Source organism: Lathyrus oleraceus, chromosome 5, assembly GCF_024323335.1.
Source record: "Lathyrus oleraceus cultivar Zhongwan6 chromosome 5, CAAS_Psat_ZW6_1.0, whole genome shotgun sequence".
In the NCBI taxonomy this organism is placed as follows: Eukaryota; Viridiplantae; Streptophyta; class Magnoliopsida; order Fabales; family Fabaceae; genus Lathyrus; species Lathyrus oleraceus.
In genome coordinates, this window is record NC_066583.1 from 468,425,756 (window position 1) to 468,452,492 (window position 26,737).

Below are 26,737 nucleotides of genomic sequence, written 5' to 3' on the forward strand. Positions count from 1 at the left end.
ATTTTTTTCAATTTAGTCTCAAAATTCATTTTATTTTCAAAAATATAGTACAAAGGGCATGAATTTTAGGAAAAGCCAACCCACAAGAATACTTGGCAGCAACACAGAGAATCTCTCTCTGGACCAATAAAGCATAAAAAGGGAATAGACAAGAATTGGCAATGAAAAAATAACTTTGACCTTTTCACTAATTAGAGGTATATTCTTACACACTTAAACAAGAGACCACTTTGTTCATAAAAAAGAGAAAACCACATTCAGACCATGGATCCCAAAAAGCACGCGCCTACTAAAAACTCTCATGTCTCAGAAAAAGACAAGTACTGTTCTCAAGGAGAAACTCAGAGGCATGTCATTTTCCTTTTACAAAAAAACGTTATACGATATATACTTAAAAAAAACTCACATATGGACTCAGTAAAAATACTCTTCCCTGCATTTTTTTAACAAACAAAACACAATATCAGTAAACCAACTCATGGACCATCCACCGTCATACTCCCTCCGCCGCTCAAAATAACTTCCACCGGAACGACCCTTACAAGCCTCCATAACCTTCGAACTCCTCCAAAAAACATCATCACATTCTCTTCAATCTTCTCAATATCTCTCATTCTCTCTCATCAACGGTGATTCCCTCTCCTCCACTTTCAGCCATGTCGACCGTCGCTCAAACCAAGCCCAAGAAAACCGCTGCAGCAAAGAAGCCACTTTCTCATCCCACTTTCGCTGAGATGATAACTGAAGCAATCACAAACCTGAAAGAAAGAACCGGTTCAAGCCAATATGCTGTAACAAAATTCATCAAAGAGAAACACGAGGACTTACCTCCAACTTACCGTAAGCTTGTTCTCCTCCATCTCAAGAAATCCGTCGCTTCAGGAAAGCTTGTCAAGATCCCAGCTTCGGCATTAAGCTAATTGTGTCGCCAAATCCTCAAAATTGAAGAGTGTACAAGTTTGAAATGTAGACATTGTGGTTGGTCTTGAAGGTGAGATTCCCGATAGCAAACATCTTCAGAAGTGGTGCGAGTCGGTCAGCCAATGTAAGTCATACTTGCACGGCTACTCACTCTTCTCCATTAAACTCCGACTGAAAATACCGCCTGCTATCCATTCCCTCCATGCGTGCAAATCCTCAGCTTCACTCTAATCAAAAACCAAACACAACACCTCCAAACTTTCGGGACATAACCGCTACAACCACCGCTTCCAACTCCCTTCAATACCTCCATCAAAACCTCTATTTCCTTCTTCGCATTCAAATCCACTCACCATCAAACGACCCTTCACCATATCATATCCTTAAACCCCAAACGACTTGGCTCTGCGACACTTGCAAACCATTTGCATTTGCGAAGTCTCCAACAAACTCGCGCAGCCACCAACACTCCTTTTTCTAGGTTAATAAAACCCACTTCTCATTCTCTTCTCTTGTTCTTCTTCTCTCTAGTTTACCTATCAGGAAAGTCACCATGGTTGATCAGGTTCAGCGCCCTAAACTCTTCTAGAATGTTGCACGCCATACCGGTCTTTCAATGTACCAACAAAGGTCATTTGGAAATTACGCCAACCTTGCATTTCAGTATCCAGTGATGCCGGCATGTCAAGCTACAATGACTGATTTCTCTACTATTGCAACAACTGCTTCCCCTATATTTGTTGCAGCTCCTGTTGAGAAAGGAAACTTTCCTGTTGATTTTCTCATGGGAGGAGTTTCGGCTGCTGTATCAAAAACTGATGCTGCTCCCATTGAGCGAATTAAGCTTTTGATCCAGAACCAAGATGAGATGATTAAAGCTGGTAGACTTTCTGAACCCTATAAGGGAATTGGTGACTGTTTTAAGAGAACAACTACTGATGAAGGTATTGTTTCACTATGGAGAGGTAACACTGCAAACGTCATCTGTTATTCCCCACTCAGGCTTTGAATTTTGCATTCAAGGACTACTTCAAGAGGCTTTTCAATTTCAATAAGGACAAAGATGGTTACTGGAAGTGGTTTTCTGGTAACTTGGCCTCAGGAGCACGAATCTAAACCATAGCCACCAATATTCATCGCTGAAGCACAAAAACCTCATCAAAACATGCCACGCTATAAATCTGAAACGAAAAGAAGAAAGCACTTTGTTAAGACTTTCATCGAACACGTTCTGTGCAAGGTGAAATTTCATGTTTTCAAATGATTTGGTAACACAACTCTCACAACAACAATATTATAAGATCAAAGCAAAACAGTGAAATACAAAGAGATGCATCAGAAGGAAACTCCACTCAACACGCCGGAGCATCGCGTTCATCAAATTCATTCCACCCTCAAACGAAAAGATCGAAATAAAGCTCACCTTGAGGTTCGGGGTACTCTTCTGCTCGTGGTTGATTTGGACGAAGATGAAGCTTTCAGTTTCGACTCCGTGGATTGAGATGAAGAGAACAAAGTTATTGTTGACGCGTATGAGTGCGAGAATGGAATCGCGATTCAAATCGTTGTATTGATGATGAAGAGTGTGGAATCGCGAATCCGTGAAGAAGAGCACGGTATCACATTTTGAATCGGTGAAGAAGAGCACGAAATCGCCATTTTGAATCGGTGAAGAAGAGCACGAAATCACCATTTTGAATCGGTGAAGAAGAGCACGAAATCGCCATTTTGAATCATTGGAGAATAACATGTGATGGTGAATCCGTTCGAATCTGTGCTGAAGGATGACGAATCCAGATTCGTGTTCATGCGTCATTAATTGTTGGCGTTCGTGGCTTTGTACGTTGGTTTGTGACGGTGGCTTTTTGTTTGTGACGGTGGCTTTTGTTGAATGTCGCGATTAGAATTCAAGAAGATGATGAGCAATAACCGTCCTAGTGGAAATTGAAATGAGTAATAGGAATTACCACTAACAGATCTGCCGCCTCCCTCCCTGCGCTTTCTCTCTCAATTTAAGGTTTTCTTTATTTATCTATTTCTATTCTCTTTATTTTATTATTTAAATAATTTCTCATGATTTATTTTCAGGTTTAGTATCATGTGGCATGGGCCTTAGGCCCATGTTTAACATGTTTGTCTTTATTTTTACACTCCTCTTTGTTACTAACAGTTATTTTATTTGATTTGATTTAATTGATTAGTTGTCTTTTAATTAATATTTGGAATGTTGGATTGTTTGTTTATAAGTTTTAGTTTTAGTTTTTTTTTCTTTTTTTTTCTTTTTCTAACTTCTTAACATTGTAAATAGTGTACTGGTGTAAAGATAGTTTGATTAGTTGTTGCATCGATTCCTTTGCATTGCAATCTCAGGGTTAAAATTCAATTTAATTTTCGAAAATCATTTGGATGCATAGATTTAGTTACTCGGTTTATGAAATGATTCTTACATGATCCACTCTAAGTTACCTTAGAGCTAAATTCGGCTGCTTTCAATTTCGGTTGGTTTCAGGTCACATGGCTTACTCTTGGGCCTCCTTACAACGAGTTTTTTAAGCAATATCAATTTAATTTTCAACAATTTCAAACCTTTGTACGTTAATCATTTTAAATTTATTCAAATCATTTTCATAAGTGAATCTGAAGAAAAAGATTATCCTGGATGGAATATCCAGTCATAATCCCGAATATTAGGCTCGAGCTGTAAGAGCTTGTAAGCCATAAATATTCATCTTCTATCCAAAACGCCTGTAAATATCTCAAACCATCTTCTTAATAAAATTTGAAGAAAAAGATTATCCTGGATGGAGTATTCAGTTATAATCCCGAGTATTGGGCTCAAGCTGTAAGAGCTTGTAAGCCATAAATATCCGTCTTCCCTCTAAAACATTCGTAAATATTCAAACCATTTTCTTAACAAATCGGAAAGAAACAGACTGCCTGGGTGGAATATCCAGACGTAGTCCCGACTATTAGACCCAAGCTGTAAGAGCTTGCAAGTCACAAGTACTCGTCTTTCAAACTTCAAAATACTTAATTCCGATCTTAACCTCTTTCAATAGAGATGGAAATGGAACATGGTGTATACTGTGCACTCCTGAGATTAAGATTCGAGGCGGATGCCTCGCCTATCTTAGCTCTCGCCATCGTTTAAAATTGTCAATGCGGTTTCTTCAAACCCCTTTTTCAATCAAATTCAAAACACTTAATTCTTATTAAACATTTTTTTAAATAAGATGGAAATGGAACATGGTGGATACCACGCACTCCTGAGACTAGGATTCGAGATGGATATCTCGCTCATCCAAGTTCTCGCCATTACTCAAAAATACACCCAACCAATCAAACTCTTTTCTCGCCGCCGTGCGATTAATCAAAAAACCTTTTTCATAAACGAAAGATATATTGTCTTAAGGTGATGCAAAACAATGTTTCAGCCACGATTGTTGAGTCGAGATAAGTGACGTTTTTCCGAATGATGATTTGTAAATCCATTCGATGTGTGGTATACGTCCGCTCCTCATCTGTTTTGGGTAAAACAATGTTTTCATCGGTTAATAAAATATAGATTTCGCTAAAATCGACCAACAAACAAACATTTTCTACCCCGAACTACGTAAGCCTTGATTTCTCTGTTGAGATACGTAGGAGCAGGATTTGTAAATCTTGTCAGGCCCACTAATAAAAAACCTAGGTTTAGTCCTTCGTCAAAAATCCAAAAACATTTTTCTCTCTTCTATTCTTTCTTTCCCACTTAATAACTCGAAAAGCCTAACATTTCAAACTAACATTAATGCACACAACTAACCTAATGGGTCCCGTTGAGTACAACGGACGTGAAGGGTGCTAATACCTTCCCCTTGCGTAATCGACTCCCGAACCCTGATTTGGTTGCGACGACCAATAATCATTGTCGTTTTGTCTTGGGTTTTATCGATATTTCCCCTTTCCTTTTTAGGAATAAATAAAGTTCGGTGGCGACTCTGTTAAGTCCATCATGCGAGCGTGCGATTGCGCTTCGCTAAGTCGTGTTCTCGTTTTTCGAGGTGCGACAGATGGCGACTCTGCTGGGGACTCATTTCCCTAAGTGAGTCAAGCCTAGTTAGGTCGTTTGTGTGCCTTTGTTTGTCTACTTGTGTGGTTTTTCTTTATTGCTTTTTCTATCTTTATTGTCATATTGATATAATCTGATGTATTGGTTCCATTATGCTTTGGTACTTGGAGATACTCTGATTACAAACCTTGTGGGAAAGACTTTTTACCCGAGTCTCGAGTAAAAACATAAGATAGGACGAGGTTGAGTAGTGCAGGTCCGCGAGATGTATTTCTCGTTGGGTCGGTGCGAGAACCTTACTTAGAGTAGATTCTTGAGAGGATGTTGTCGCTCGGCAAGTAAGTTGCCGTAAGCTTCGATATTTTCTTTAGGATCCATGACTCTGAGAACCATTTGTAGAACCTTAGTTCTTTGTCCAACTAGGAAGGATGGTTGCGTAGTGTGGGTCCGCGAGATGAATTTCTCGTTAGATCGATGCGAGAACCTCACTTAGAGTAGATTCTTTGGATGAAGTTGATGCCCGGCAAGTAAGTTGCCATAGGCCGCAAACAGTCTAATGGATCCATGACTCTGGGAACCTTTGTAACCCTAGATCGTACCCGGTGAGAACCTATTCTTGGAAAGTAATCAGATTCATCAGTACCTCAGACTTTTGAACCCGTGTATTGAGGAAAAAAACAAATATGCATGGCTTGCATTGCATTCATTCACATTTCATTGCATCTGCATCTCATCATAATGCATGTCATTTTCCAGACAAAATACCAAAAAAAAACTCATCCATCCTTTGCCCATGATCAGCAAAGTGATTATCGACACGCGTATAGAACAAAGAACCATGTCTAAGGAAAATTCAAGAAGCATTGAAGGAGGAAGGCTTAGGTACATATATCTGGATTTCTGGGCCAAGTAATGTGAAAGGGAAAGGACCCCTGAAACCCCTCAAGGTTTTGTACCACAAGGAAGAGGTCAAGGATGTGGCTAATGAGATATCATCATTTCCTGGTAAGAGCATTGAGATATCGCCTTGGATTTCCAATTCTCATGACATATAGCCAACTTCTACAACCTCTAATTCAAAACTCGTTGGTGGTTCCCAAGTCTCTTAAGCCGGTTCCACAACCTTACCCACCAGGGTATGACCCAAATGTGCAATGTGGATATCATGCTGGATCATAAGGGCATTAAACCGAAGACTGCAACGCTTTCAAAGCCAAAGTACAACAGTTGATTGACAACGAGTACATAGCCTTTCAAGAAGGAAGCTTGGTGGTAAACGTTAACCTATCAGCCGAATAAGTGCGAAGATCTCAAGGGATGTCCCCCGAAGTTAACGGATCAAGTTCGAAGAAGTCAATTCCCTAAAGCTGACGATCATTTGGCGGTTTCAGCATTTCTTTTGTAATTTCCTTGCATGTTGATTGGCGGTTGCTTTTAAGCATTGTTGTTTTCTTTGAATTGGTAAGATTAATCAAATGTTTATGCATCTTTTGAATCAATCTATTCGTATTCACTCGTTTTTCATTTATGTTAAAAAAAAAAACAAAAAAATACTTCTCTCATTCACTTTTGTTTATCAAACCGTTGTGTTAACAAAGATTGGAAGGAGGATGATGAAAACGAAACACCTGGAATTGTTGTGGTATGCTTTTGAGTAAAACCTTGTCGGTGATGTAAGGCATTGTTTCAAATCCCCAAACACTGAAGAGATAAGGAGTTAATCCCTAGTCAACCACTTTGAGCCTAGAAGTCGGTGTTTATTTCGGATCTAAAACCCTTAATCTTAACCTGGGGCAGGGTAGTTGTGTTCAGATAGTATGATCATGCATTCGATCTTTCAAAAAAATCGTCCATATGTACACCCTCCAATTAGGTTCAACCACATGTTATCCTTCGCGCACATGTTGAGGTGTCGAAGAAGTTGAGAAAAGCTAAAATTAGTGTTGGTTGATCCTCATCCGCCAATAACCTGACAGTCAACACGTAAAAAAAAAAACAGAAAGAAGTCCGCTAAGTCAAACACCACAAAATGACTTAGGCAAAAGTCAGGGCATCCCGATGGACCGAAAGCTTCAAAGAAGCGGTCCAGGCAAAATCAGGGATGAAGAAAATCAATCAAAAGAGGTCATTAAATCCTCAACAAAAACAAAACAAAGGTGACTGCCATTTCAAGAAAATCTCTTCTTGAATCCTCATTTTCACTTTCGCACCTTCGAAGTCGAATGCGTGTATTGAATTAACTGAACATAGGAACTGGAGATCATTAAGAGGAAGGGGTGGGTAAAAAATAAATTTTGAGCCTTATATCCTTTTGTTTCAGAAAAACCGTGAACCAGACCACGTTACAATCCTTAAAAGACCTAATTGAGGCAGAGTTTATTCTGAAAGCATACTACAACAAGGTTGTGTTAACCTGACTCCAAATGATTTTTGTTAATCATTTGATGGCACCAACTTTCATATTGTGAATGACTTGATCACCATTGTGTTCTTATCAATGACTCGTTCACTGTATTTCACCCATTCATATCAATAAACTTTGATTTCAAATTTTTGCATAAGCATTGAATTAAAATTACCAATTTTGAATGAACAATCTTATTTGCGAGTCAACACTTAGCATCAAAGAAATTCCAACAATATACAGTTGAATTACTTGATAAAGTGAAAGAAGTCTTGTCAGGGGAAATTCACTTTGAGTATCGGTCAATCCAAGCCAATCACCCTAAGGGTCATCGAGCCAAGAGTAATTTGCTTCAAGACTCAGACCGGGGCAAGCCACCTCAGAGCTCAATAAGTCCAACTATCCAAGGAAAGTCAATCAAGAGTCTACCATTCCAACATTTGGTTAGTCAAGTTCAGACTATTGCAAGTCTCGAACACTTGGGGCAAGCCATCTTGAGATCGTCTCATGTCAAGTTGTTTCCAAACTCACTTTCAAGGTGAATATTTTCAAAGACCCAACAGACTGGGGCAAGATGAGCCACAGAGGGGAAAACCCCTTTCATGTTTTCAAACTACTCAAACAAATTCTGCCATATGTCAACAACTACTGATTTTGAGACGAGTGCCCAAAGACTATGATAACACGATTCATTAATCCTCCAAAAGAATCCCATTGGCTAAGTTGTGGCTATCAAACTTGATAGAATTCTCCTTTGACAATATCTATCACAAAATATTTGGTTGAGTTCTCGGTGTTAAGGAATCATGACCTCCATAAAAGCCTTTACAAACTCCCAGTCCACTCAAGTGTCAGCACTTTCATATCATGGTCATTCATATATCATGCATAAAAAAAATAAAAATAAAAATCCAAATCATGCATAGCCGAAATGTACTTCGTGCTCATTTTGCATTGACCCAGGTCTTGTTGTCGATCCTATATCCTTTGACCTCTAATTCCAGTTTGTCTTTGGTGCCCTTAAACCATCATCTGGTTTTTGCAGTCATTTTCAAGTCCAACTCAGTTGGCACTTATCAAAATTTTGACCATGAGGTTCAATTCCTTTTTGGATTATCCGATGAATTTCCGGATTACTCCTTTGTTTATTGATGTATTTCCACAACTTGTCTGATGTATTTCTAGATGTTTCCCCACCTATCTGATGTGTTCTCTGATGTGTTTATATTCTGATGTATTTATAGAATTTCCTTGATGTATTACCAGATGTGTCTGTATTCAGATGTATTTCCATAATTTATGATGTATTCTCGAATATGCCTGTCTTGTATTCTGATGTATTTCTAGAATTTCCTTGATGTATTACCAGATGTGTCTGTATTCTGCTGTATTTCCGGAATATCACTTGTAATTCTGATGCATTTCCAGAATTTGTTTCTTTTACTCTCTGATGAATTCCCAGACATGTCACTTTTGTTCTGACGCACTTCCAGAACCCCTATGCCACTCCCTAGAATTATTTCAAGACTCATTGGGGTCTCCTAAAATTCAGGTGTTACTAGGCATTATTCCAAGCTCAGTTGTTACTAGAACTCATTTTAAACCCAATTGTCATTGGCATCACTGTCACTCTGTACTTAAAATCCAATCGTAATTGGTACTTGAAGTTTGGTTGTTGCCAACATCATTTAAAGGTCAGTTGAAGTTGTCACCAATCCGTTAAAAGCTGGTTGTAATCCATTGCTTACAGTCAAAGTCCAATTATTGTTGGCAAAATCTGTTAAAAGCTGGTTGTAATCCATTGCTTACAGTCAAAGTCTAATTGTTGTTGGCAAACTCCGTTAAAAGATGGTTGTAATCCATTGCTTACAGTCAAAGTCCAATTGTTGTTGGCAAAATTTATTAAAAGCTTGTTGTAATCCATTGCTTACAGTCAAAGTCCAATTGTTGTTGGCAAAATATGTTAAAAGCTGGTTGTAATCCATTGCTTACAGTCAAAGTCTAATTGTTGTTGGCAAAATCTGTTAAAAGCTGGTTGTAATCCATTGCTTACAGTCAAAGTCCAATTGTTGTTGGCAAAATCCGTTAAAAGTTGGTTGTAATCCATCACTTACGGTTAAAAGTCCAATTGTTGTTGGCACGTACAGAGAGTTTGATTACCCTGTCTTTCCTGATGGTTCCGTGAAAGTCATGTATGACTCATCATCTTGAGGAATTCCCAGAATCTTGGAGGTTTTTCGTGTTAGAAAACTCCAATGATGTTGGTTTTGTTTGATTTCTTTGTAAAGAATTATCATAGCCTTTTGCATGGATGATCTACTTATAAGAAGACTCCCGTTTATCTTTGTTTTGCATAAATTCCCTTTTAGGATTCTCCAAAATCTGTGATTGGATGAATTTCTTGTGAGAAATCTCCAGAACTGTCTGGTGTATCATAAAGTGTCAGGTCATGTATGAACCTGTTGAATGAAGCTCCCTTTGCGTGTTTTCCAATATTGTCAGGTCATGTATGAATCTGTTGTTGAAGTTTTCTTTGGGTTTTTTCCAGTGTTGTCAGGTCACATATGAACCAGTTAATAAAATATCTTTGAAACTTCCAGAAGTGTCAGGTCATGCATGAACCTGTGGATATAATTTCTTTGAATTTTCCAGTGTCGTCAGGTCATGTATGAACCTATTGACAAAACTCCCTTTGATTTTTCCCAAGTATTGACAGGTCATGTCTGAACCTGTTGTTGAAATGTTTTGTATATTCCAACGATGTCAGGTCATGTATGAGCCTCCTGATGAAATTTTCTTTGTATGTTTTCCAGTATTGTCAGGTCATGTTTGAACTTGTTGATGGAACCTTTTGATATCCCGCAACATTATCAAGTCATGATTCGAACCTGTTATTGAAACTCTTTGAATATTCCAAATGGTCAGGTCATGTTTGAACCAGTTGTTAAAAATTCTTTGAATATTCAAGTGTTGTTAGGTCATGTTTGAACTAGTTGTTAAAAATGATTTGGATATTCAAGTGTTATTAGGTCATGTTTGAACCAGTTGTTGAAAATTCTTTGAATATTCAAGTGTTGTTAGGTCATGTTTGAACCAGTTGTTGAAAATTCTTTGAATAGTCAAGTGTTGTCAGGTCATGTATGAACCTGTTGTTGAAAATTCTTTGAATGTTCCTGTTTTGTCAGGTCATGTATGAACCTGTTGTTCAACCTTTATTCCAGTATTACCAGGTCATGTCTGAACCTGTTTTGAAGAATCTTTCTCTATGATTATTTCAGTGTTCTCAGGTCATGTATGAACTGTTGATATACTCTTTTTGAACTTTTTCTGAGTTTGTTAGGTCATGTTTGAACTTGCTGTCAGAACCGTTCTTGGTATTCCCCAGCATTGTCAGGTCATGTATGAACTCGTTGCTGTTGAGCCTTTATTCCAGTATTACCAGGTCATGTCTGAACCTGTTTCGAAGAATCTTTTCTTTGATTATTCCAGTGTTGTCAGGTCATGTATGAACCTGTTGCTGAACCTTTTGTTCCAATGTTGTCAAGTCATGTATGAACTTGTTGTGGAAACTTTCTCAAAATGTTCAAGTTGGTCATCAGGTCATGTATGAACCTGTTGATGTACTCTTTTTGAATTTTTCTGAGTTTGTTAGGTCATGTCTGAACCTGTTGTCAGAACTTCTCGATATCCCCCAGCATTGTCAGGTCATGTATGAACTTGCTGTCGATCTTTCATTCCAGTATTACCAGGTCATGTATGAACCTGTTTTGAAGAATCTTTCTCTATGATTGTTTCAGTATTATCAGGTCATGTATGAACCTGTTGTAGAAACTTTTCTTATTCAGGTTTAGTAAGTCATGTGTGAACTTACTGCCGAAATCTCTTGTATTCTAAGTGTCGTTCATCGAATTTCACTTTGAGTGCTCTCTAGTGGGTCTCTGATTCTCCAGCAGGATTTTTTTTCCCCAGCGAGTTGGTTTTTACCATTTGTCTGTCTCCCTGTAGACCATCATTATTCCCCACATATCTTTATTTCATTCTGTATCCATCATAAAGCATCATGCTAGGGTTTATCTTATGTCTGATCATATCCCTAGCAAATCAAATGAAAAAGAGTCATTCATTCAGGCATTCATCTCATATCATATCCTATCATTCGCATTTCAGGATCAAAATTCGGGTCTTCTTAGTATTTAACTATCTCCCACTATGATTATATGAAGAGTGTACTTCTTCATATTCTCACGTTGAAGATACTTAAATAGGGGCAACTGTCACACCCCAATTTTGACCCTGAATCGTCGATTCAACACATTCATCATAGCTGTTGCATGTCTACATAGCATACCATGCATTCCATACCGCATAATGCCTAGAATATCAGTCGAAATAATTTTTTTGGATCTACAGACAAACCGGTTGAATTAATTATCAGATGTGTGTCAAAACAGCGGGTGAAAAAGTTTCAAAATCAAACTTGAAGACATCAGTTTTATTAATCTATGTTTCACGTAGTTTAATCTGGTATGCTCGATTTATTTTTCAGCTAATTCTTCGGCCACTTTTTGATCAGCTCAAGCCTGTTTAACCGGTCAAAATTTATTTCAAAATTGGCTCAAACGCTATATGTTTCCGAGAAGTTTATTTCGCACGGATCATTTTGGTGCATTCATTTTAGTTTGTTGAGCATTTTTGCGTCCAACTTTTATTCTTTTTGAGTCATTTTTATTTTTACTTTTTTAGTTCATAAAAAATAATTAGAATGTATGATATATTCAACTTGATTTTGTTTATGTTTTATTTTAATTTTTTCAATTTAGTTTCAAAATTCATTTTATTTTCAAAAATATAGTATTTTTTAGTTCATAAAAAATAATTAGAATGTATGATATATTCAACTTGATTTTGTTTATGTTTTATTTTAATTTTTTTCAATTTAGTCTCAAAATTCATTTTATTTTAAAAAATATAGTACAAAGGGCATGGATTTTGGGAAAGGCCAACCCACAAGAAAACTTGGCAGCAACACAGAGAATCTCTCTCTGGACCAATAAAGCATAAAAAGGGAATAGACAAGAATTGGCAATGAAAAAATAACTTTGACCTTTTCACTAATTAGAGGTATATTCTTACACACTTAAACAAGAGACCACTTTGTTCATAAAAAAGAGAAAACCACATTCAGACCATGGATCCCAAAAAGCATGCGCCTACTAAAAACTCTCATGTCTCAGAAAAAGACAAGTACTGTTCTCAAGGAGAAACTCAGAGGCATGTCATTTTCCTTTTACAAAAAAACATTACACCATATATACTTAAAAAAAACTCACATATGGACTCAGTAAAAATACTCTTCCCTGCATTTTTTTTAACAAACAAAACACAATATCAGTAAACCAACTCATGGACCATCCACCGTCATACTCCCTCCGCCGCTCAAAATAACTTCCACCGGAACGACCCTTACAAGCCTCCATAACCTTCGAACTCCTCCAAAAAACATCATCACATTCTCTTCAATCTTCTCAATATCTCTCATTCTCTCTCATCAACGGTGATTCCCTCTCCTCCACTTTCAGCCATGTCGACCGTCGCTCCAACCAAGCCCAAGAAAACCGCTGCAGCAAAGAAGCCACTTTCTCATCCCACTTTCGCTGAGATGATAACTGAAGCAATCACAAACCTGAAAGAAAGAACCGGTTCAAGCCAATATGCTGTAACAAAATTCATCAAAGAGAAACACGAGGACTTACCTCCAACTTACCGTAAGCTTGTTCTCCTCCATATCAAGAAATCCGTCGCTTCAGGAAAGCTTGTTAAGATCCTAGCTTCGGCATTAAGCTAAGTGTGTCGCCAAATCCTCAAAATTGAAGAGTGTACAAGTTTGAAATGTAGACATTGTGGTTGGTCTTGAAGGTGAGATTCCTGATAGCAAACATCTTCAGAAGTGGTGCGAGTCGGTCAGCCAATGTAAGTCATACTTGCACGGCTACTCACTCTTCTCCATTAAACTCCGACTGAAAATACCCCCTGCTATCCATTCCCTCCATGCGTGCAAATCCTCAGCTTCACTCTAATCAAAAACCAAACACAACACCTCCAAACTTTCGGGACATAACCGCTACAGCCACCGCTTCCAAATCCCTTCAATACCTCCACCAAAACCTCTATTTCCTTCTTCGCATTCAAATCCACTCACCATTAAACGACCCTTCACCATATCATAACCTTAAACCCCAAACGACTTGGCTCTGCGACACTTGCAAACCATTTGCATTTGCGAAGTCTCCAACAAACTCGCGCAGCCACCAACACTCCTTTTTCTAGGTTAATAAAACCCACTTCTCATTCTCTTCTCTTGTTCTTCTTCTCTCTAGTTTACCTATCAGGAAAGTCACCATGGTTGATCAGGTTCAGCGCCCTAAACTCTTCTAGAATGTTGCACGCCATACCGGTCTTTCAATGTACCAATAGAGGTCATTTGGAAATTACGCCAACCCGGCATTTCAGAATCCAGTGATGCCGGCATGTCAAGCTACAATGACTGATTTGTCTACCATTGCAACAACTGCTTCCCCTATATTTGTTGCAGCTCCTGCTGAGAAAGGAAACTTTCCTGTTGATTTTCTCATGGGAGGAGTTTCGGCTGCTGTATCAAAAACTGATGCTGCTCCCATTAAGCGAATTAAGCTTTTGATCCAGAACCAAGATGAGATGATTAAAGCTGGTAGACTTTTTGAACCCTATAAGGGAATTGGTGACTGTTTTAAGAGAACAATTGCTGATGAAGGTATTGTTTCACTATGGAGAGGTAACACTGCAAACGTCATCCGTTATTCCCCACCCAGGCTTTGAATTTTGCATTCAAGGACTACTTCAAGAGGCTTTTCAATTTCAATAAGGACAAAGATGGTTACTGGAAGTGGTTTGCTGGTAATTTGGCCTCAGGAGCACGAATCTAAACCATAGCCACCAACATTCATCGCTGAAGCACAACAACCTCATCAAAACCTGCCACGCTATAAATCTGAAACGAAAAGAAGAAAGCACTTTGTTAAGACTTTCATCGAACACGTTCCGTGCAAGGTGAAATTTCATGTTTTCACATGATTTGGTAACACAACTCTCACAACAACAATATTACAAGATCAAAGCAAAACAGTGAAATACAAAGAGATGCATCAGAAGGAAACTCCACTCAACACGTCGGAGCATCGCGATCATCAAATTCATTCCACCCTCAAACGAAAAGATCGAAACAAAGCTCACCTTGAGGTCCGGGGTACTCTTCTGCTCGTGGTTGATTTGGACGAAGATGAAGCTTTCGGTTTCGGCTCCGTGGATTGAGATGAAGAGAACAAAGTTATTGTTGACGCGTATGAGTGCGAGAATGGAATCGCGATTCGAATCGTTGTGTTGATGATGAAGAGTGTGGAATCGCGAATCCGTGAAGAAGAGCATGGAATCGCATTTTGAATCGGTGAAGAAGAGAACGAAATCGCCATTTTGAATCGGTGAAGAAGAGCACGAAATCACCATTTTGAATCGTGAAGAAGAGCACGAAATCGCCATTTTGAATCGTTGGAGAATAACATGTGATGGTGAATCCGTTCGAATCTGTGCTGAAGGATGACGAATCCAGATTCGTGTTCATGCGTCATTAATTGTTGGCGTTCGTGGCTTTGTACGTTGGTTTGTCACGGTGGCTTTTTATTTGTGAAGGTGGCTTTTGTTGAATGTCGCGATTAGAATTCAAGAAGATGATGAGCAATAACCGTCCTAGTGGAAATTGAAATGAGTAATAGGAATTACCACTAACAGATCTGCCGCCTCCCTCCCTGCGCTTTCTCTCTCAATTTAAGGTTTTCTTTATTTATCTATTTCTATTCTCTTTATTTTATTATTTAACTAATTTCTCATGATTTATTTTCAGGTTTAGTATCATGTGGCATGGGCCTTAGGCCCATGTTTAACATGTTTGTCTTTATTTTTACACTCCTCTTTGTTACTAACAGTTATTTTATTTGATTTGATTTAATTGATTAGTTGTCTTTTAATTAATATTTGGAATGTTGGATTGTCTGTTTATAAGTTTTAGTTTTAGTTTTTTTTTCTTTTTTTTTCTTTTTCTAACTTCTTAACATTGTAAATAGTGTACTGATGTAAAGATAGTTTGATTAGTTGTTGCATCGATTCCTTTGCATTGCAATCTCAGGGTTAAAATTCAATTTAATTTTCGAAAATCATTTGGATGCATAGATTCAGTTACTCGGTTTATGAAATGATTCTGACATGATCCACTCTAAGTTACCTTAGAGCTAAATTCGGCTGCTTTCAATTTCGGTTGGTTTCAGGTCACATGGCTTACTCTTGGGCCTCCTTACAATGAGTTTTTTAAGCAATATCAATTTAATTTTCAACAATTTCAAACCTTTGTACGTTAATCATTTTAAATTTATTCAAATCATTTTCATAAGTGAATCTGAAGAAAAAGATTATCCTGGATGGAATATCCAGTCATAATCCCGAATATTAGGCTCGAGCTGTAAGAGCTTGTAAGCCATAAATATTCGTCTTCTCTCCAAAACGCCTGTAAATATCTCAAACCATCTTCTTAATAAAATTTGAAGAAAAAAATTATCCTGGATGGAATATTCAGTTATAATCCCGAGTATTGGGCTCAAGCTGCAAGAGCTTGTAAGCCATAAATATTCGTCTTCCTTCTAAAATATTCGTAAATATTCGAACCATTTTCTTAACAGATCGGAAAGAAATAGACTGCCTGGGTGGAATATCCAGACGTAGTCCCGAGTATTAGACGCAAGCTAAGAGCTTGCAAGTCACAAGTACTCGTCTTTCAAACTTCAAAATACTTAATTCTGATCTTAACCTCTTTCAATAGAGATGGAAATGGAACATGGTGTATACCGTGCACTCCTGAGATTAAGATTTGAGGCGGATGCCTCACCTATCTTAGCTCTCGCCATCGTTTAAAATTGTCAATGCGGTTTCTTCAAACCCCTTTTTCAATCAAATTCAAAACACTTAATTTTTATTAAACATTTTTTTAAATAAGATGGAAATGGAACGTGGTGGATACCACACACTCCTGAGACTAGGATTCGAGATGGATATCTCGCTCATCCAAGTTCTCGCTATTACTCAAAAATACACCCAACCAATCAAACTCTTTTCTCGCCGCCGTGCGATTAATCAAAAAACCTTTTTCATAAACGAAAGATATATTGTCTTAAGGTGATGCAAAACAATGTTTCGGCCACGATTGTTGAGTCGAGATAAGTGACGTTTTTCCGAATGATGATTTGTAAATCCATTCGATGTGTGGTATACGTCCGCTCCTCATCTGTTTTGGGTAAAACAATATTTTTATCGATTAATACAATATAGCTTTCGCTAAAATCGACCAACAAACAAACATTTTCTACCCAGAACTACGTAAGCCTTGATTTCTCTGTTGAGATACGTAGGAGCAGGATTTGGAAATCTTGTCAGGCCCACTAATAAAAAACCTAGGTTTAGTCCTTCGTCAAAAATCCAAAAACATTTTTCTCTCTTCTATTCTTTCTTTCCCACTTAATAACTCAAAAAGCCTAACATTTCAAACTAACATTAATGCACACAACTAACCTAATGGTTCCCGTTGAGTACAACGGACGTGAGGGGTGCTAATACCTTCCCCTTGCGTAATCGACTCCCGAACCTTGATTTGGTTGCGACGACCAATAATCATTGTCGTTTTGTCTTGGGTTTTATCGATATTTCCCCTTTCCTTTTTAGGAATAAATAAAGTTCGGTGATGACTCTGTTCAGTCCATCATGCGAGCGTGCGATTGCGCTTCGCTAAGTCGTGTTCTCGTTTTTCGAGGTGCGACAAACTTATTTCAATATTATTGGGTAATATGTTAATTTGACTTTGTATGAACCTTTTGATCTATAATGCCATTCAATTGATTATTGTTCTTAATGCTTTTTAGGTGAGATACTCTTTTAAATTAATTTTGGGCATATAGAGAATATTGACCCTTAGCCTATGTGTTAGACCTAGGACAATTGTTGTACTTACGCTTGTTGAATAGGAATAGGAGACCCTGAGTAGTGGCATGGGGAATTCACTTTATGTTTATCGCCTAACCCTGCTTATGCTGGCGGACCAGGGATATAAAGATTTGAGTAGTGGTTAGTGAGTTATTTTGTAGGGATTGGTTATAACGGTTTTGTTAATTTGTCGTGGGGTTATAGTGATAAGATCATTCATACAAGGCATCAAACATCAACAACAAACGGGATTCTAAAACACAACCTGGCCGCTTTCTTAATTTTGGTTAAACTCTTATTTGCTTTTCTCATTGCAACTTGAACCTGTAGCGGTAAATTCATGACCATTAAGTTATGGATAAGCTTAAGGTCAATAAAACTAGAGTCGCCACTGCGCTTTTATTGTTTCCAAAGGAAAAGGGAAAAGTACGAACAAAACCCAAAGATAAGAAGTTTTCAAATCAAAACTAATAAAATGCCAGAGATTACAGGTAAGGGGGTTGGTTACACAGAGGGAAGGTATTAACATCCAAAGTGTCCTAGATACTCCTAAGGAGCCCTTTTTTATATGTGCATGTGTTTTTGGTATAAATGATGTTTGATAAAAATAGAGTGTGAGGATGAGACAGGAATTCATTGATTATATTTTTGTGTTTGGCAAGACCTTTAGCCTTGTGCCTACGTACCAACATAAAAATGAGGGATCAAAACCTTGTAGTTCGTGGTAAAAATTTCAAATAAGTTGGTGAATTGCTTTTAACAAAAGTTAATAAAAGAAGACACAAAGGGCCAAAATTTTGAATGGAGTTGTTAGTTCTTTTTTGTCTTTTTGAAATTTTAAGTCAATATGATTACGTTTATTTACAAATTTGATTTAAGAAAGTTTGAAAATTCAATGGCATAAGGCCAAAGTTTCTAACCATTAAAACATGTCTAAGTTTGAAATCACAAGCAAAGAAAGTTTCTGAAAAGAGGGAGAGATTTTGAAATTAAAGAAGTGGGAGGAGATGAAGAGGCTATCCTAAGCACAAATTTAAAAGTTAAGAGTTGAAAAGATCTGACCAATGGGATACAATCCAACAAACAAGAATTTCATATAGAAACCCATTTTCCTTTGGACTTTAATTAAGCAATGAGCAATATCTAGACATCATGAAGATCAAGGCATCAAATAAAGATGGCCACATCCAAGCAATCACTTCAATAGTTAACAATCTTCATTGTCTTCCCATGTATAAGATGAAATATTCCTTGATCAACTTAGAACAAAACATCAGACACAAGATCAAAATAACAATTAAGCACAGAGATATAGTAGCAGATGAACCCAAGAAATCCTCAAGCCGTGCATCAGATGGAGACACAGTTCAAAGTAGTTCTATCTCAAGATGTTGGCATTGGCCAAGTCCTTTTAGCACAGGGGATGTTGCATAAACCTAAGTCCAAAAGTTCTGATCAAGTTCAACAGTACACCAAATGTTTTTTAGGGTTTTTAATGTTATTAAGTATTTTAAGGTCCTAAGACCACAAACAAAATCAAAACACACAAAGAATATATACAATCACAAGATATGGCTCAAATGAGCAAAAAAGGAAATAAACATAACCAAGTTATATGAAATGTAAATGGAAATGAATGATAAATGACTGAAATTTAAATTGTATAATAGTAAATGACTTGAAAGTAAAACCATATGAATAAGAGTTAGTCAAATGTTAGTCAAACGTTAGTGGTGTTAGAGGTGTTTTTTAATTGATTAAGTCATTCTTTGGAGAACACTCAACCATTCATTCACAAGTATGAATCCTTAAACCAAGACATCTTCTGCGAGAAGGGCTCCAATTTGGATAATTCAACAAGTATGTCACTGAATCCCATGAAAGGATAAAAGGTCAAGTCTCCACACAATTCCATGAAGAATGGGAGACTTACAATATCACTTACTAGAATGCTAAGCCTTGAGGGTCAAATTTAGCTCTATGTTAAGCAATCATAATTTGACTTATGTAGAAGTCACAACTATCTGAGGTCGGGAAATAAAAATTTAGGTGTTAATGCATGTTAGAAATTTGGTATGAATAACCAAACTCCTAAAACACACCACACACTAAAAGAAAAGTCAAAAGGGAGAGACCTATCTCAGACATACTTGTATTGATTCATCTGACACAAGGTCATTGATGAATCAATTAGCCTTTAGACATTAGAGATTTCATTGGTCAAATGAGGGAATGAGAAAGAATAGGGATGAAGATGAAGAGGGAGGGGAAGATAGAAACCCAAATTGATCATGAGAGGAATTTCATCAAATCAAAACCATCCATTCATTTTGGGAGATGAAATGTACATTTCATCAATTCCCTAAATCCAATGGTTTTGATCCAACAAAAGTCAAATCAACCATAACCAAGGCTCAAACAGAAAGTCAAACAACACAAGACCATAAAAGTGGCTCAACAATATGTTTATACATTTAATCAATTAAAATTCAATTTAAAAATGAATTAAAATGCATTTTAATTTGGTCAAAATCTAAAATACCTTCAAAACACCAAATAAATGGCCAATGGATTTATCCTAGGTCAAAAAATGTCAAAGGACCTTAGACAAAAAATTTCAAAATTTTTAAAAAGTCAGAAGTATTTTTAAACAATTAAAAATATACACAAAAACATTTAATTCATGAAAATACCAAAATTAATCCAAAAAATAATTTTAATTCTGAATATGGAAGAAAAAAATATTTAAAGATTTTTGGTGAAAGTCCCATATTTTTTGGATTAAAAATGAAATTAATATGAATTAAACAAAATAAAGGGATTAAATGAAAAATCAGAAAATAAAAAGAAATTCAAAAAAATAAGGGTCATCAGATCTCCCTCATTAATTGAGGTGGCAGATCTGATGGCCACGCGCTAGAGCGCACCAAACACCTGAGTCAAACAGGTAGTAACATGAGTTAAAAAAAGGGCCAGGATTAAAACGTGGATGTGAGGTCAGATGGTTCAGGTCATGCCAACACACCACCGGAGCCCTAGCTCCGGTCATCTTCTCCGGTGGACCTCACCGGACTGGTCCACCCTCAACCAAATAAAAAATGAAAAGTGAGTACATGTTTTTTGAAGGAAAAATGCTCAGGAGCACAAATCTAACCTCCATTTCTTCCAATTCCAAGTATATTGAAAGATACATGGATTTAAAATTTGAGGTTCATGATCTGAGTTGCTTCGATTTGACCTCAAAGCAACTCAATCTTGTTGCCTACATTGGTAGGACTTCAGCCAACCAAAAATCAAAGAGAATGGTGAAAAATTGAGAGAGAATCGAAGAGAGAAAGTTTGGCAAATTTCACCTTCTGTTTGCAATGATGAAGCTCGATCTGGATCTCAATTTGCTTGGGCTTGTGTCCACTTGATTGTAGGAGGTGAATTGAGAGCTCAAATGGCTTGGATTCTTGGAGTTTCAACTTCAAAACAGAAGTGAAATTGAAACTCGATTTTCAATTGAAAACCTTCAAATTTATCCTCTAATGGTTATGGGAAGGTTGCAAGAGCAAAGCTTGGGCAAGGTGTCCATAATTCTGAGCATGAGGCAATGTATTTATAGGCTTGGCAATTGATTTCCACACACTTCCATTCAATTGCCAAAAATAGTAATTCTCATGTGCATGCTTGTATGGGCGTGTGATAGGCCCATTAAATGATGTCAAAAGGTCAAAAGATGATCATGAGTGATGCTGAAAGTGTAACATGAAGCCATGCATTTGAAATTGAGAAGTGGTCATGAGATTCATCCAAATGGAACCATGAAGAGTAACCATGTGCAAGTCATTCAAACCTTGTCCAAATGAAGTGATTTTCGAATTTTTGGAAAGGTGAGATCAAGGGGAACAACTTTCATGTTGAACACTTTTCCATTTGAAGCTTGGATCATGATGAATTTTGAGGTAGAAGTTTGGGAAATCAAACATAATTGAAATTTTTCTAAGTCCCAAGTCAAATGTTCACTTCTTCCACCTTGAATAACTTTTTCTATGAGATTTAAATGGAAACAGTTCCTTCATCAATGTTGTACCTCTTTAAATCCTATTCAATTTGGTCACAAATTTGACCTCATTTGGATTTGGCATGAAGGAGTTATTCATTTTAGAAGTTGAGGAAAATGGCTTGTTCAATGATAATGACCCAAAATGACATATAATGTTTCCTCTTGGAACATGCCCTTGCAAGTTGAATTTGAAGTTTATAAAAGAATAAAAGTTGGAGAGGACATCTTGAAATTAATCATGAAACTTGGATGGCCTTCAACTTATAAAAAATGAGCAAGTTATGGTCCTTGGAAGTTGACCTCCTAACTAGGGCACAAGCAAAATGACCTATAATCTTTCATCATAAAAAATGATTTTCCAAGCAAAACTAGATCTTGACCTCAACATGAAAGTTGTTTGAAATATCATAAGGATTAACGTTTATCTTTTTTTAATGTTCATATGACAAAAATTGTAGGAGATAGGGTCTAGGGAACCCCAGTTTTGACCAATTGACTTTCTCTGGTCAACCACCTTGAACCATCTTGTAAACTTGAAGTTTTCTTGATCTTTTGGACTCATGGAGAATCATATATGCATAATATGATGTAATATGAAGTATACCTTGAAATATTTGATCAATTGCTGAAGAAACTTGCTGAGGAAGTCACACAAGATACCCAAATGAATTAGGGCTTCCAAGGCAAACAAGCTTCAAACTCTTGATGATTTCTTGATCAAAATGATAAATGGGGATCCATATATGATGTATAGAACCAATGTGAACCATTCCTTGATTGATATCCTTGCACTTAGGGTCTCAAACCCTAATTGTAAGCTTGATGAGGCATTGGTGGATGCACGCACTACCTACAAAAGAAACAAAGCTATACATCGACATATTTTTGGTATTTTGGTTAGTAAATAATGAAAAACAAAGTATGATACAATCAAAAGTGATTGATGATCTCTCCCAATGCAAACCCAATGAATGGTGAGTAAGGAGGATGCCAAGGTGTGATCCCAAAGCCAATGCATATGATGAGATAGCATGAGGGATCTTAGGGTCAAAATTGGGGTCTTACAGCTGCCCCTATTTAAGGACATTCTAACTAAGGATGTGAAGGTTAAAATCTTCATATCAACTCAGTAAAATGGACTTAAATAACAACATCTAGAAACAAATTTTTGGTCCCTAAGAGACCTCATGATGCATATGATATGTATGTAAAAATAATCTTTGTGGGGAATATATTGCCACAAAGAAAAAGAATCCAGAGAGACCGAAAGTCCATAGGAGCATAACAGATTTCATAAGGAAGCTCCCTGAGGAGACAAAGACTCTAGGGGGATAACAAGTTATGCGTAGGCCAAGCTACGACTTAAAAACTGCTGGAGACACGAGAGGTTTTCCATAAAAATAAATCAATGGAAGGACTCAGTCTGGGGATAAGAGAAAATATATAGGGGATAAGAATAGATCAGAACAAAACTGAAATATTCAAATCAAACAGGGGATGGCGATTTCATTGAAGAAATATGCACTCAAACTCAACTGGGGAAGAATGAACTTCAACACAGGAGTAAAAGAGATACATTATCTATCTCTGGTTACTGGGTAGAAAGATAATACACTCTAATAGAGGGACATCTGTTACCGGTTAGGGTAAACATATCAAGGATGAATCGCTGAGAAAAAGAGGTGTATTCATTACCGGTCAATTGGGTAAGAATAACCTACTAGGGAGAGAAATCAAATAGGATTTACAACTACTAGTTACTAGGCAGAAAACCAAAGAGATAATATCTGTCACTGGTTAAAATGAACGTATCAAGGATAAACTCAGAGGAAGAATATTCGTGATCGGTTAGGATGAACATATCAAGGATAAACCACTTGGGGAAAGAGGAAGAATATCCGTTACTGGTTAGGGTAAACATATCCAGGATAAACTGCCGGGGAGAAATGGGAATTACAACTACCAGTTGCTGGGTAGAAGACCAAAGAGGAGAGAAAATCTGTCACTAATCAAAGTGAACATATTAAGGATATACTCAGTAGGGGAAAGTAGGAATTACAACTACCAGTTACTGGGTAGAATACCAAAAAAAAAAGAAAACCCATCATCGGTCAAAGTGAACATATCAAGAATAAACTCTATGGGGAATAAAATAGGGATTACAACAACCTTTTTATCGGGTAGAAAACCAAGAAGGAAGAATATTCATCACCAGTTAAGATGAACATATCAAGGATAGACTACCTGGGGATACGTGAAAATGAATCCGCTGGGGAGAACAAAAGAAGTAAATTACATTTTACCAGGTATTGGGCAAAAGTAATGTACTCAAAAATTGAGAAGAATATTACCAGTTACTGGGTAATAGACTCTCAGGGGGACCAAAATATCTATCTAGGTAATAACGAGAAAGAAACGGTCAAACAAAGACTCAACCCAATGAGGATATAACTCAAGGGGAGTGGTTCCATCCAGATAATTAACTGGGGAGGAAACTGAAACAATAATCATCCACGAGGACATAACTCAGTGGGGAATGAGAAAGGTTAAACTCTTTCTGCTTAAGTGATTGACACTCCATAATTGAAGGAAGACAAACACATCAAACCTGCACGGGTAGATAATATTACTGAAGCAGGGGATCAAAAAAAAATGAAATGCGATAAAATGAATAATGAAATATATCTGATGCTGTGTTTTATGCATGAATATGCATGTTTATGATTATGGTTATGCTGACAAAACAACACAAAGGATACAAATAACAAAGATTTGAATCATCACTAAAACACTCGGCTAATCTCAACAAGATGGAAACACCAACTGGAGAAAATGCTAGGGATGAAAATAAATCATCTAGCTCTGCATGGCTGGGGAAAGACATGGAGAACATGCCTCCAATCAATCACGGAAAACTCTACGGAGAGAGAGCACTGCTGAAGGATGATCAACCAAACATGCCAAGGATAACATGGATCTGCTGAGGATCCAAACTGTCAACACTGTGGGGAATTTTAGATCAACACCATGTTAAATGAGAGACAACCTTGCAGGGAAAAAATCAAATACTGCTCTGAATCAAACACTGCCAGGAAAGAGGGAACTTCTATCAAAAGATGAACTCAGTTGGGGAATACAAGAGATAAAATTCTGCATGAAAAGTTAAGTAAATTGTTGGGGATGTCGTAACCAAGATCGTCGCATTCCTCAATAATCATCAAATTCTTCTTGGAAATTGTGAAATAAACCAATTCCAAGGAAAAGATAACCAGGTTTGATTCGCACAAAGGAGAAACTGCCAAAGTTATGCTACAATTAAATGCAAATGGAAACCAAATAAAGATTCCGGATCTCCAGGGTCCAATCATAGATCACAAAATGGGGGGATACAAAACATGAGCACCTCAACTAGGGAATATGAATTTACAAAGGGGATCGATCATCAGCTCAACTAGAGATGAGACCTACCGTCTCTACTAGGGATGATGAAAAATTCAGGGAGAAACTCATCAGCCAAGTTGAGGATAAATGACGAGCTGTTGGGGAGGAAAATAGTTACCAAACTGACTGCTGGGGGAAGACCAACAATGCCTCACTCTTCAAGACTTACCTGTTCTTAGATTGCTGTTGACATTCCTTACTGAAATCGATTATCCTTAAAGTGATTGTTTTTGTTATTTTAAGAAAAATAATTATTATTCATTAATTTATTTCAAAATTATCATCATAAAAATTCAATTGTATTTAGCAGAAGTAAATAAGAATAAAAATAATTAGATAAAAGCTCAACTTTATTTAATAGAATGGTAGTCTGTAAATGACGAGACTCCATAGATGTTTACAAAGTTTGAAAGTGGTAATTTACATGGAAAAGGGTTACATTGAGTACAATGATCACTACTCTCCCTACCAACTTCAACATCCATTGTGCTTGTCTTCGGTTGAGAATGATGAATCAAAACCAAATGACTTGCTCAAAATCGGTCGGGTGCAATTACTTACCATGATCCCTAATTTTTGCCTAGATTGCCCCAAGGTGGAGTACTCAATCTACCGGGATAATTTTTCTATTTTATGTCTCTAGTTTTTTCCTGGCTCGCCCTTTCGGGTTTTCAATCCACCGAGACACTCATTTTTGCCTAAGCCTCCCTTTCGGATTTTCAACTTAGCGAGTTGTTCTTTTTCTTTTTTAGGCGAAGTATTTCTTGACTGCATCGGCGTTCACAGGACGCATGAACTCTTCACCATCCATAGTTGTAAGAATCAAACCACTGCTTGAGAAGGCTCTCTTAACAACATATGTGCCTTCATGATTAGGAGTCCATTTGCCCCTAGCATCAGGTTTGAAAGATAAAATCTTCTCGAGCACGAGGTCACCTTCTCTAAACACACAAGGCATGACCTTCTTATCAAATGCTTTATTCATTCTTTGTTGTTATAACTGACCATGACACATGGCAGTCAATCTCTTCTCTTCGATCAAATTCCACTAATTATATCTGGTCTGACACCATTCAGCTTTTGTCAACTTGACTTCCATCAAAACACGCAATGATGGGATCTCAACCTCCACGGGGAGCATAACTTCCATACCATAAACAAGAGAGAAAAGGGTTGCCCCTGTTGAAGTGCGGAAGGATGTATGATACCCATGCAAAGCAAATCGGATCATCTCATGCCAGTCTCTATATGTCACAACCATCTTCTAAATGATCTTCTTAATGTTCTTGTTCGTAGCTTCAACGACCTCATTCATCTTAGGTCTGTAGGGAGAAGAAATATGATGTGCAATCTTAAAGTCTTCGCAAAGAGCTTTCACCATATTATTATTCAAGTTAGATCCATTATCAGTAATGATCTTACTTGGCACACCATACCGGCATATAATATGATTTATAAACATCACAATAACTTGCTTGGTCGCATTTGCATATGATGCCGCTTCAACCCACTTTATGAAGTAATCAACAACAACTAGAATGAAACGATGTATGTTTGAAGCTTTGGGCTCAATCATACTAATCATATCAATTCCCCACATGGAAAAGGGCCATGGAGAGGAAATGACATTCAATAGTGTCGGAGGAACATGAATCTTATTTGCATAAATTTGACACTTGTGGCATTTCTTCATAAACTTGCAACAGTCAGATTTCATTGTCAGCCAATAGTAACCTCCTCTCAACATCTTCTTTGCCATAACATGTCCATTGGAATGAGTACCAAAGGAACCTTCATGGACTTCAGTCATCAACAG

The 26,737-nt window shown here is 37.3% G+C and overlaps 1 protein-coding gene across 1 annotated transcript; it reads left to right on the top strand.

The window, feature by feature from the left end:
• Nucleotides 1-1,305: 1,305 nt before the first annotated feature.
• On the top strand, nucleotides 1,306-14,321 carry LOC127085501 (ADP,ATP carrier protein 2, mitochondrial-like). Its single transcript, XM_051026018.1, has 3 exons — nucleotides 1,306-1,402; nucleotides 1,465-1,865; nucleotides 14,167-14,321. The coding sequence occupies exons 2-3, from the start codon at nucleotides 1,538-1,540 to the stop codon at nucleotides 14,229-14,231; spliced, it is 393 nt and encodes a 130-aa protein (XP_050881975.1). The 5' UTR covers nucleotides 1,306-1,402; nucleotides 1,465-1,537; the 3' UTR covers nucleotides 14,232-14,321.
• The last annotated feature ends 12,416 nt before the right edge of the window (nucleotides 14,322-26,737 follow it).

What these genes read in the sequence shown, in the direction of transcription:
- LOC127085501 (XM_051026018.1), top strand. Translation starts at nt 1,538, where the DNA reads ATGTACCAACAAAGGTCATTTGGAAATTACGCCAACCTTGCATTTCAG. An exon ending in GAGAACAACTACTGATGAAG is followed by an intron (nt 1,866 to 14,166) that starts GTATTGTTTCAC and finishes TTGCTGATGAAG; the next exon opens with GTATTGTTTCACTATGGAGA.